Source organism: Triturus cristatus, chromosome 4_2, assembly GCF_964204655.1.
Source record: "Triturus cristatus chromosome 4_2, aTriCri1.1, whole genome shotgun sequence".
Taxonomy (NCBI): domain Eukaryota; kingdom Metazoa; phylum Chordata; class Amphibia; order Caudata; family Salamandridae; genus Triturus; species Triturus cristatus.
This window is the reverse complement of record NC_140586.1, coordinates 962,327,942-962,340,518: the sequence shown is the minus strand read 5'-3', so window position 1 is coordinate 962,340,518 and position 12,577 is coordinate 962,327,942. Positions and strand designations below refer to the sequence as shown.

The 12,577-nt window shown below is 41.3% G+C and overlaps 1 protein-coding gene across 1 annotated transcript in view; it reads left to right on the top strand.

The window, feature by feature from the left end:
• Positions 1–12,265, top strand: part of LOC146839140 (uncharacterized) — a 366,458-nt gene extending 354,193 nt beyond the window's left edge. Inside the window, 3 exon segments of the mRNA XM_085600014.1 lie at positions 225–278; positions 2,484–4,243; positions 4,246–12,265. Coding sequence (XP_085456140.1) covers positions 225–278; positions 2,484–4,243; positions 4,246–4,589 — 2,158 coding nt within the window. The 3' untranslated portion in view covers positions 4,590–12,265.
• Positions 12,266–12,577: the final 312 nt, after the last annotated feature.

The following is a 12,577-nucleotide window of genomic DNA, read 5'->3' as shown; positions in this document are numbered from 1 at the left end:
TAGGGTGGTGCGACCGGTGGAGCTGCACCTGGTGATGACCTTGGGGGCACTGTGGTTAGAAGTAAGTTATGGGTTTACAAGCATCTGCTGCAGAGTTTCCTGTGCTGGACCCTGTGGTGAGAATGGAAGATAGCCTTTTTTTCTCTTTCCTCTGTTTTGGGTTATTCTTTTCTTGACCCTTTTTGGTTTCCTTTAAGGTTGTGCTGTTTTTTTCTCTTTTTCAGGTGTTGCAGTGCCCAGGTCCTGTCGGAGGAGCGTGATGAGTTCTGGACCACCAAGTAAGTCCAATATTATCCGCACAATTTGAAATAGTGAATTCCACTGAGTTAACTGGACACAGCCTCAGTCTACGGTGGCATTTAAAGTAAGCCTGGGCAAAGCACTACGCTACGCTCGCGTAGTTTGCAAAGTTTGCGCTGCTTTGCGCTACACGAATTGCACGTAGCACAGTGCAAACACGCGTAGCATAGTGCAGCCGTCATTTTTTGCTTGCTCGCGGTCCTCAACGTCAAGTTGGTGACCACGAGCAAGCAAAATGACATCCCGGCGAGACTTTTTCCTCGTTCGCGATCAGCAACATCAAGTTATCATAAACATCCCGGCGAGATTCTCAACGCGGGGAGGTCAGGTTGCTCATTGCGAGTGGTCGCGTATGCTCGCGACCGCTCGCGATGAGAAACTACCAGTTTGCATTGAGAAAGCTGCCGCTCGAGTAAAAATCTACTCGAGCGGCAGAAAACTACAGCTCGCACTGTGCAAGATGCCGTTTTCAATAATTGCACAGTGCCGGATGCTTGTCCGCACTGTGCAATCAATGAAAACGGCATCTTGCGCAGTGTGAACAGGGTACTACGCAGTTCGCGAAATGCTACGCGTAGTACGCGAAGTGCACTTTGCGTAGCTACGCATAGCGCTACTTCGCAAACTACGCCCAGGGTTAATTTAAAGCACTGAGTGCAACAAGGCCAATTCCATTGTTCAATAAAATGTACCTTCATAAATAACTGGGAAAATGAATAGATGAACAGTTTATGTGGGTAGAGAAGTAAATAACATCTGATAATTCATTAAAAGTATTACGAATATCTCATTGTGATGCCAGCCTTTGCCACAGAATTTGTAAATTGATAGTGTTGGCTGCTTCTGAGAATCTGTGCCACAATATATGTGCAACTTGTGTTTCTTTCTTAAATATTAATTACGTTTGCTCTCACGTCCTTGAGTTCCAGTGATCCGAAGCTCCCGATCTACACAGTGTCCCAGAGTTGTTTCACCACTATCAGAAATGCTACTCAACTGATTTCCTAGCTTGTTTTTGTCAATACTTTCTTGTGCAAATTATCCGGTCATAAATAATTTTTCTTTGTGTTCATTTACAATCTCTGACTCCATTTCTACAGGTGACTGAAGCATGAACAGAAAAAAGAAGGTTTAAATTTAGTGAAACACAACGAAATGGATTATTTCAAGGAAAGTTAAAACATTCTCGAGCTCCAGAAAAGAAACACATTCTATGTGCCAGGAATGGTGAGGATGTTGGAGCGGAAGAAACTGGTGAATGTGAAAGTTGTCAAATCCGTAAATGAAAATGACCATAAATGTTTACCAAGTGTCAGTAACTGAGATTAAGGAGAATATTGGCCACAATTGATCCCCACGCCGTGCACTTGAGAAAACTCAGTGCTGTAAATTCTGTTTGATGGTTTATGAGAAATGCTTTGGAGACCCAAACCCTCCCCAACAGATCAGCATCCGTAGATGTGTTGTGATGTGACAGAACCGTCAAAAAGACTAATATCCCCGGTTCACAAGCTCAAGCTTTTGTCTCCGTCTCCTGTGTTTCAGAGGAAAGAAAAGATTGTTTAAAAGAAACAAATTGTAAATACTCTTTCTCAGATGTCGTTTCGGCAAAGATGCTGGATTATCATTTCCAATATAGGAAGATTTTCCCCCACCAACTCTGTCTCTTGGGTTGATCCGAGTAGTTTCGAAGTGTCCTGCAACTTCAAAGTGGATCATGTACCTGTCTTAACCACTGAACAAAAAAGTATAGACTGGCACAGAAAGTATTAAAGGAGTCATTGTTATGGTATTGATAATTCATAAACCACCCTGGCTTGCCCTAATCATCTGTCATTACTTGTATGAACAATCATACCGAACAGGCAAACACTAAAGCCCAAAGACCTTATCAGTGCTTTTAAAACTCCTAAATCAAATGTGATAAACTAGAATTACTAAATGAGACTAATTAAACTTGAGAGAATTCACCCCGGAATAACTTGGAGAAAATGAATCCATGAGGAGCCTCTTAGTAAATACAAGGGGCTCCTCAGTGAAAGTTTATAAGACAAGTGAGATAGGTGCCTTTAAAGGTAAGAAAATGATCTCCAGGTAAAAACTATCATTAGTTAAATACTTATGTTAAGAAGAGCATCTGCATTGTAGTTTAGAAGTTAATACTGAGTTGTAACATAAACAAGTACAGACTCTGGAATCAGATTCAGTCTTAAGATGACATGTAACCAGGAACAAACCCAACTTGGAGAAACAAACAACTCGAATAAGTGCAATGAATGGGAGAACATCTTTAGTTATCAATCCCACCTCACTAAATATAATAGAACTGATACTGGACAAAAACCTTTTCAGTGCCCTGAATGCCAGAAAGGCTTCAGTCGCAAATCCAACCTTACGGTACATGAAAGAACCTACACTGGACAAAAACATTATCAGTGCTCTGAATGCTGGAAACGCTTCAGTCGGAAATCCAGCCTCACTGTGCATGAAAGAACCCACACTGGACAAAAACCTCATCAGTGTTCTGAATGCTGGAAAAGCTTCAGTCGGAAATGCCACCTTACGGTACATCAAAGAACCCACACTGGACAAAAACATTATCAGTGCTCTGAATGCCAGAAAAGCTTCAGACAGAAAATAGGTCTCACTCGCCATGAGAGCACTCACACTGGGAAAAAACCTTATCAGTGCTCAGAATGCTGTAAAAGATTCAGTCAAAAATCCGACCTTACGGTACATGAAAGGACCCACACTGGGTATAAACCGTATCAGTGCTCTGAATGCTGGAAAAGCTTCAGTCACAAATCAAGTGTCGCTATACACACAAGAACCCACACTGGACAAAAACCATATCAGTGCTCCACGTGCAGAAAAAGATTCAGTTTTAGGAGCAGTCTGATTCAACATCAGGGAACCCACACTGGACAAAAACCTTATCAGTGCTCTGAATGCTATAAAAGATTCTATCACAATTCCAGTTTAACTGTACATGAGAAAATCCATACTGGGCTCAGACCGTATCAGTGTTCAGAATGTCAGAAAAGCTTCAGTCAGAAAATAACTCTCACTCGCCATGAGAGAACTCACACTGGGCAAAAACCTTATCAGTGCTCTGAATGCTGGAAAAGCTTCAGTCGGAAATTTACTCTCTCACAACATGAGGGAACTCACACTGGGCACAAACCTTATCAGTGTTCTGAATGCTGGAAAAGCTTCAGTCGGAAAATAACTCTCACTCACCATGAGAGAACTCACACTGGGCAAAAACCTTATAAGTGCTCTGAATGCTGGAAAAGCTTCAGTCGGAAATTTTCTCTCTCACAACATGAGGTAGCCCACACTGGGCAAAAACCTTATCAGTGCTCTGAATGCCAGAAAAGGTTCAAATTGAAAAAAGGTCTCACTAGTCATGAAAGAACTCACACTGGGCAAAAACCTTATCAGTGCTCTGGATGCTGGAAACGCTTCAGTCATAAATCCAGCCTTACTGTACATGAAAGAACCCACACTGGGCATACACCGTATCAGTGCTCTGAATGCCCGAAAACATTCTATGAGAGATCCAGTTTAATTAAACACGAGAGAACTCACACTGGACAAAAACCTTATCAGTGCTCTGAATGCTGGAAAAGCTTCAGTCAGAAAGCCCACCTTACTGCACATGAAAGAACCCACACTGGCCATAAACCGTATCAGTGCTCTGAATGCCCGAAAACATTCTATGACAGATCCAGTTTAATTAAACACGAGAGAACTCACACTGGACAAAAACCTTATCAGTGCTCTGAATGCTGGAAACGCTTCAGTCATAAATCCAGCCTTACTGTACATGAAAGAACTCACACTGGGCATAAACCGTATCAGTGCTCTGAATGCCCGAAAACATTCTATGAGAGATCCAGTTTATGTAAACACGAGAGAACTCACACTGGACAAAAACCTTATCGTGCTCTGAATGCTGGAAAAGCTTCAGTCAGAAAGCCCACCTTACTGCACATGAAAGAACCCACACTGGCCATAAACCGTATCAGTGCTCTGAATGCCCAAAAAGTTTCTATTACAAATCCGGTTTAACTGTACATGAGAGAATCCATACTCGGCTCAAACCGTATAAGTGTTCTGAAAGCCAGAAAAGCTTCAGTCATAAAATAACACTCACTAGACATGAGAGAACTCCCACTGGGCACAAACCTTATTAGCTCTCTGAATGCTGGAAAAGTTTCAGCCGGAAATCTGGTCTAGCTCAACCTGCAAGAACTTACCTGGAAAAAACCTTGTCCTTGTTCTAAATGCCAGGGAAGCGACAGCTGGCGATTCAGTTTGATTCAACAAGAGAGAACCCACAACGTAAAAGAAAATGATCCGTGCTTTCAATGTGACAAAAACTTCAGTTGTAAATGCAACCTCTCTACATGAGAGAGACAATGTGGGAGAATAAAAGGTGCTCACTGTAAATCCTGAGGAGGAGCTTTCAGCACCGCAAAACCTTCAGATGAAGCAGCCACAAAGACATCAATCCATTGATTGTCCTGCAAACTCTACTGAGAAAAGCACACAGCGAGGGATGGAAATGCTTGAATTAACTTCATTCCTTAGTAACTATTTGTGGCCTCATTCCATTCAGTGTGTTTTTTTTCCTGAATGGTTATAATCCATGGCTCCAACCCACAAGGTCCATTCGATCCTGAACTTTGAGGCCACGCCGCTAGGATCTAGAATCCAAGTAACTTCAAACTGTTTCCAGCCTTAATGAGCCTCACCAGGGAGCTGCAGCAGGAGTCCCTTTGTCTCTATGGGACCAATATCTGTTCATGTCTGTGCCACGTAGGGCTGATCATCGAGAAAAACTAAAGGTGATGGAATGACTGGTAGTTGATCTTAGTAACATACCACCCCATCTTTCTCTAGTCTTTGTACTACTACAGACGAGGCCAACCATATGGAAACTATTCTTGGCACCACCCTAGATTTTCCTAATGACTTCTGTTCCAATGGGACACAGCCTCGTATTACAAAGATCCACTTTAGCGGCCTCTTTTCATGTCCTTTTTGCTACAAATGGAACCTGCTTCCCATCTACTGAGGACAGTTTCACCAGCTTTACAATTTCGTCAGATACACCAAAGAGAGTCTCACAGATAATCAGACCTATTCATAAACTACAATAGGACAACTAAAATACAAGAAAATGCGATTCACAAACTACGTGCATTCATTCTGCCTCTCCTGTCTTTTTCTTTGTGGATTTGTCTGCCCCGACTGCAGAGATTCCGCACTTGTTAGTATACTTTTTAGTAGTAAATGTGGCAGTGACAGAGGGGAGTGCCTGCAAAATATGAAATACTTAAGAATAAAGGGGAGGGGCTAAGGCAGGAGTGAAGAGGAGTATAGGGAGCGGTTTGGGAAGGACAGGCACTCACCCACTAAGGAGTATGCCCATTTCTATTTACGAACCCCACTTATAAAATCTTTCCAGCCATAATGTACCTAAAACAGTCGTAAATGTACTCCTGCTCAGAGCCGGAGTAAATCCTACATCACACATGGCCATCCACTGGAACTGCAACTAGTTACAAATAAAAAATACAAAATTCAATTGCAAAAAAATCTCAAAAGAAAACCTTTTATTATTTTAATAAACATATGGTTTTTCATTTAAACACTGATATAACATTCATTTTTAATAAGGTATAATTACATTTGTTACAATTAATAATTATGAATACATAATAAAAATATTACTTAACTTTTAATTTAGGATTTAGAATACCATTTTTTATATATTCAACTTGGGTGAAGCTCACACTGTGTAAAAAATGTAGGGTACATTTTATAAGTTTATCAAACTTGAAAAAAATAAAATATTTTTATGTTAAATATAAAGGTAAATTTATTTTATAACAAATAAAAGTGATACAACACTATTAACTTATTATTATTATTATTATATTTAAGTTTATAAAGCGCTCAGCTACCCGTAGGTTTCCCGGTGCTAGAAACCAAATGAGAGGGGAAGAGTCAGAAAGGAAGGCTGTTACATATTGAATAACCAGTTTTTTACCTGTCTACGAAACTTAAGGTAGCAGGGTTCAGTTCGCAACCGGAGAGGAAGGGAGTTCCAGAGTGAAGGGGCCAACCAAGCGAAGGAGCGGCCACCCATTCTAGATCTTTTGATTCAAGGGACCGAGAACAAATGCTGATTAGATGATCGCAGAGTACGGGGGGAACAGTAGTGCTGTACCAAGGAGTTAAGATAGGGTGGGGCCAGACCAGCATTTATTCTGTACATAAAGCAAAGGGCCTTACATTTTGTCCGGCTTTCAATGCGGAGCCAATGCAGAGTGCGTAGAGAGTTGGAGCTAGGGGATGTATTGGGTAGTTTACAGAGCAGTCGCGCTGCCATATTCTGGACTGTCTGTAGTTTACGAGTCACCTCTTTACAAGCTCCCTGGAGAAGAATGTTCACGTAGTCCAGTCTAGAGGTGATTAAGGCCTGGACCACGGTTTTCTGAGTATCCTGGGGGAGCATCCAGATGATCTTACGCAACCACTTAATGATAGTGATGCAAGTGTAAGAAGTCTTAACCACATGATTTCTCATAGATAACTGGTCGTCGAAAATGACGCCGAGGTTGCGTGCTGTTTTAGATGGAATAGGTAAAGTGCCCATTTGAGAGGGCCAATGTTGGGGTCCCCATAAGGTGGTGTTATGGCCAAACAGAAGTAGCTCTGTTTTCCCCCCGTTCAGTTTCAGTTTATCATGCATCCAAGCAGCGATGTTACTGAGTCCTGAGCAGAGGGAAGAGGGGGAGGAATGTGAACCCGTAGAAAGAGAATAAATGACCTGGGTATCATCGGTGTACGAGTAAATAGTGAGCCCGGCTTGCTCCGCCATAGTAGCCAAAGGTCTGACATACAAATTAAAGAGCAAGGGGCTCAAGATGGAACCTTGCGGAACACCGTACGTCGATGTATAAATTTGGGAGGCAGATGAGGAAGAGAAGACTTGGAAAGTACGGTTAGATAAAAAACTAACGAACCAGTTGAGGGCTGAGCCGGTGATGCCAGATGATCTAAGGGCATTAATAAGAATGGGGTGGGAAACCGTGTCAAATGCGGCACTCAGATCAAGCAAAATGAGTGCCACGGTTTCCCCCCCATCCACTCGGCATCGTATGTTTTCAGAGACCCCCAATAAAGTGGATTCCATCAAGAAACCTGACCTAAAACCGGATTGGGATGGGTGTAGAATTCGAAATTTGAGAAGTAAGCAGCTAGGTTAAGCACATATGCACTGCCTGAACATGTCACTTTTGAGTAATACGTGTGTTGCCCACCTCAAATGGCCAGCCGCTTAAAAGACCATAGACAATAATGATAAACAAGAGATATGAGAGGCAACGCAAGAGTGAATTAGCTAATACAGTGTGGTACTAAACAGATTTTATAATACACACAGAACTAGTAAACTTTTCAGGTTTTTTCTTTATTACAATGATGTTGTCACATCCACAGCCACCGCGTTTCGCCCAAACACGGGCTTCTTCAAGGCAAAGAATCAAACTGTCGAACTGAGTGGCGCAGAGATATTCAGTTACAGCAATGCAGAGAGTTCCCGATATATAAAGTCTTTAAAAACTAGCATGTCGTCTATGTAGTAGAGTATACTGTAATCTCCACCACTAAAGACCTTCTGTTTTTCAGAGTATTTTTGCCGGAGTTGTCGAAATGTTATGAAAAGGCCGGTGGACAAGCGTAAACGATGACAAGTGATTCAAAGACACTGGTTTTTCAGAACAGTCCAATCTGTATTATTCCAACAGTTAGAAAACCGGATAAGTACTGACGTAAACTTACTCAGTAGAGGACGTAACTCCAATTCCGTTTACAGGAGTCGTCAGCGCAGTAGCGAACACCGTCGTGTAGGAGCGGTGACTAGAATTCCCCTTGACTCAACATGGGAGGAGAGTTGAGAGTTGATGTGCTTTTCCATGATTTTAGAGAAAACTGGGAGAAGTGAAATAGGACGGAAGTTGGATGGAATGCTAGAGTCGGCATTGGCCTTTTTTAACAAAGGCACTATCGTCGCATGTTTCCATGCAGGGGGTACTATAGCTTCTCTAAGGGAGGAGTTAAGAAGATCCATAATAAGTTCAAGGGACGAATTGTCCAACATTTGTAATATTTGAGGGGGAAAAGGATCCAATGGAGAGCCGGATTTAATTTTACTGATAATATCAGAGAGAGTATTGATATTAAGAGGGTCCCAAGTATCGATCAACTGTGAAGCAGGAGGACAGGTATCTCGTAGGACCCCTGAATCACAGGGGGTCGTAAGGTTAGGTATTGTGGGGGGGTCAGCTGAGCAGGGAAATAGGACCTATCCTTTGGAGTCACTCGATCAGAAGATGTAGGTAAGGCTGGTAAGTGAGACGGAAAAGGAGGAGGAACAGATTTTTCAAAATCAGAATATAGGGTATCAATTTTGGCGATAAAAAATTCAGCCAAAGAGTTGCACTGAGCGGTATCGAGACAAGGTGGTTTAGGCTGACACAAGGCACCCGAGAGTTTTTGTACTACCTTAAAAAGTGCTTTAGGACGATTTTGTGCCTCAAGGATAGTTAGATTGACATGTTCAGCTTTTGCAGTTTTGCATAAGGAATGGTATTTAGTTAAGGCAGCTTTGTAAATTTGCTTGGAACACAGATCATATTTTATACGCCATTTGCGCTCGAGGTTTTTGCAGATGGTTTTTTCTTTTTTTAGAGCAGCTGTAAACCAGGGCGCAGGCGGGTGGTGAGAGTTGTGTTTTTGCAAACGCTGCGGTATGCAAGCGTCGGCAGCATGTGCCAACCAGGTTTTAACAGCATCAGCTGCGTCAATACTAGTAACTTCCGAAAAAGGTCTAGAATTCTCAAGACATGAATTAAGTTTCTTAAAGTCCAAATTATTCCAATTTCTAGATAGTCTAGATTCTGTAGAATTAGAGAAAATATTCGGTGGACAGCTAATGGTAACAGAGAAGGTCACCATATAGTGGTCAGACCATACAAACTTGAAATTTAATTATTTGAAACATGTTTTTTCAAAGGTTTGTATGAAAAATCCCATCTAAACTAAAATCCTTGTTTTTTCTATTATGTACTCATAATTACTAAATTTCCTTTCGCAACTCTGTTCAGAGGCGGAACTGCCTTACAAAAAGTTATGGATAGAATTAATTGAAATTATTTATTTAATAGTTAAAACATTTTATTTATTAAAAGGTTAACAAATTTTATCATGAAATAATTAATTTTAAAATATAGGTAATTTTGTAACAATCGTTTAGATTTAAATGCAGTTTTAGAAGGCATTACCAGTGCTCGGCTATGCGTGGTGCTGCATTTATGTAGCACCGCCCATAGTTCATTTTTGCTTCAGTAAGTTACATTTGTACATTTTGCTCCACATCTATTTAAGGGTGTGCAGACGTGCAAGTCCACACTTGAGTAACTTTAATGTAATGGTGGATAGCTAAAAGTAGCAAAGTTACTCTAAGAGCTTTCTTGCACGTATAGATTACTCACAGGTGTAAGATACCTTTGTGAATAGCCCTCGAGGCATCCATCTCGACCTGAGTATTTCATTTTTGTGGTAACGCTCAAGTGGATGTGGGCACTTGGGCTTTTATTAGAGTGAATGGGATGATCGCAGCTGTTGTAACTGCCTAAAGTTTCCTAGATTTTGATGGCCGTAGATTCAGTTTCAAATTGATGACCAAACTCTACTCTGCGGAAAGTTTGCACTTCAAGCCACTTCTGTGCAGCTCATCACCTTCTACGACTGATTCAGCCAAAAACCTCGCATCAAATTCAAGTGCTGATCATCTCCAGAGACTAAACTTACCTTTGTACCCTCGAGCATAGCGAGCGAAGTCAGATACAGTTTTGATGTGGCTTCCTGATTGATTCAGTGGAACAGCTTTTATTTTATTCATTTACCTTTTTGTTTGGTTTTGACAGGTGTTTTTGCTAATTAATAATCCTTTAATCACAGCCCTCCTTTAGATTTTGCTTCTGAATAATTATTACATATTCTTTTTTATCTAAACTTGGTTTAAATCTTAAAGTTCCTTGTCTATTTTTAATAAACTGTATTGAAATTTGTGACTTCCACTATTTTGCTTTACCTTCGAGCGTGCCTTAGGCCATACTGCTCAAGCCACGTTACCAAAAGCGACTTAACAACACTTTAGTTGAAGACACATTTACCTTTGCTGACCAAAGTTTGGGAAAATCAAAGCAGGCTGACTCCAGAAAGCACACTGCCTAGCTGGAAAGGTTACTCTCTTAGGTGGCATCTGCACCAACTGTAGATGCAAAAAGCAAAGATTATGAGGGAAGCTGTTGGTATCTGTGCCCCCCGAATTTGAGACTGCCACACTCTCAAACAGTTGAAAGAGCTAAAGATGCACCCTTCAGACATTCATGTCTCAGCAACTAAGACTGCTCGCTCCTGTCATACAACACTCACACTGTTACCTGAATCACACTCCCTGTGCAATGTACAAACTTTTACATAAACAAGTTGTGTTGTGCTTTGTGAGCAGGCTTTCACCCCCCTTTGTATGTAAATGAGTATCTATGATCAGACACCCCAGGCTCCCATTTCTTCTAGTGCGGATGATAATGTGAGAACTGTAACCAGATCACAAACAAGGGCTGTATTGAGAAATAATAGGCTTCCAAGTCACACAGTAGTTTGTAGTTCTTTATTAGTCTTTTATATGTACATCCCTCCATCCCTTTCCAAGGTAGAGTATAGTTTGCGAAGCACGACTCTCTTGTGACCCGCTCCCCAGATTAAGTCCAAAAGAAAAGAAACAGAGTTCAATTTCCTGAAGAAGCGCCGGGGCGAGTAAAGTGGGGGGGTGGGTCAAGAAGCAGTATAAATGTATTAACAGCATTTTTGCAACTCCACTCTACCCATGGGTCGATAGTGGCAGCGAGCCCCAAAACGACAGGGAGCTGCAAACATTGGACATCACCTAAGTTGCCCTGTATAAGTTCTTCATCGGTGTGGTAAGTTCACCGCTAAATACCTGAAGATGTCATGGTGCCACCCCGTGCTAATTGGGGCAGCACTTCCTGTTCTAAGTTGTGAGTTTGCGCATGGGATATAAGCTGGATTTGGTCCAATTTAGCCTCAGTCCAGAAGCCCTACCAAAATCATCTAGAACCTCCATCACCTGCGGTAGATACGGCTGCACGTTCCTGAGGTACACAAATGCATCATCAGCATACAGTGATATGGCCTTGTAGTGGAGACGGAGTTCCAGGTACACACATTGCTATGTTAGCATAAGTTTCTTAGATTTAAAACGCCATCTTGCCACTTTTGCTGCTTTTGCACACGACACTGCAGGTAGCTGTTATTATAAGAAAATCTGCTTGCTTGCTTTTTCTTCACAAGAGAAAGGTCTGTTGTTCACATCCCTAGACGTGCACCGTGACCTTGGACTGAACACTGTGTGCAGAAGCCGTCAGGGTCAAATAACAATGTATGCTTTTGAATTCATGTTGATCGACCCACACTCTATACATAACACGCACACAGCTGCAAATATCTGAAACTCGAGTGCCTTTAATATTGCATTTTGCATGCATGATTCAGACATTTTGGAGAAAACTTTTTCCAGACACAGAGCAGAGCTGATCCTGTGATGTGATTCACCTATGCTGATCTTTACGGTATGGGGTTCCCCATTCAAACCTAGAGACCTTCTATTAGTTTAATAATACTAGCTTTGTTATGAAGGGAGGGTGACTATAATCCACTATCATATATAACATGATTTCTCCCTTCATTTTATTTGGTATTGTAACAATGCTGATGGTTTTATTTTTAATCATTTGTCTGCTTATGTTAGCCAAAGTACTGCATCTTAGGGCACGTAGTTAAAAATAAACATTTTAAACTATAATGTGTCTCTGATTACTCTTGTTGTGGACTGATATGAGAATAATAACGAAAAGGTGTTTCTGATTCCCACCATTCCTGAGAGTACTCTAATAGCCTCATGCATCAACCCAAAATCCAGTCGGTAAAATACCGATTCGGTAATAGCTCCCGGTATTAAGTAAAAAATACCCAATCCCAATGCATCAACCCAAAAGCAGAAATCGCTATTTAAGGAATCCTTAAATAGCGATTCTTTAAATAGGGATTCCTTAAATACCGATTCCTTAAATAGCGATTGCATTTAAGGAATCCCAAAGTGAGATTCCTTAAATGC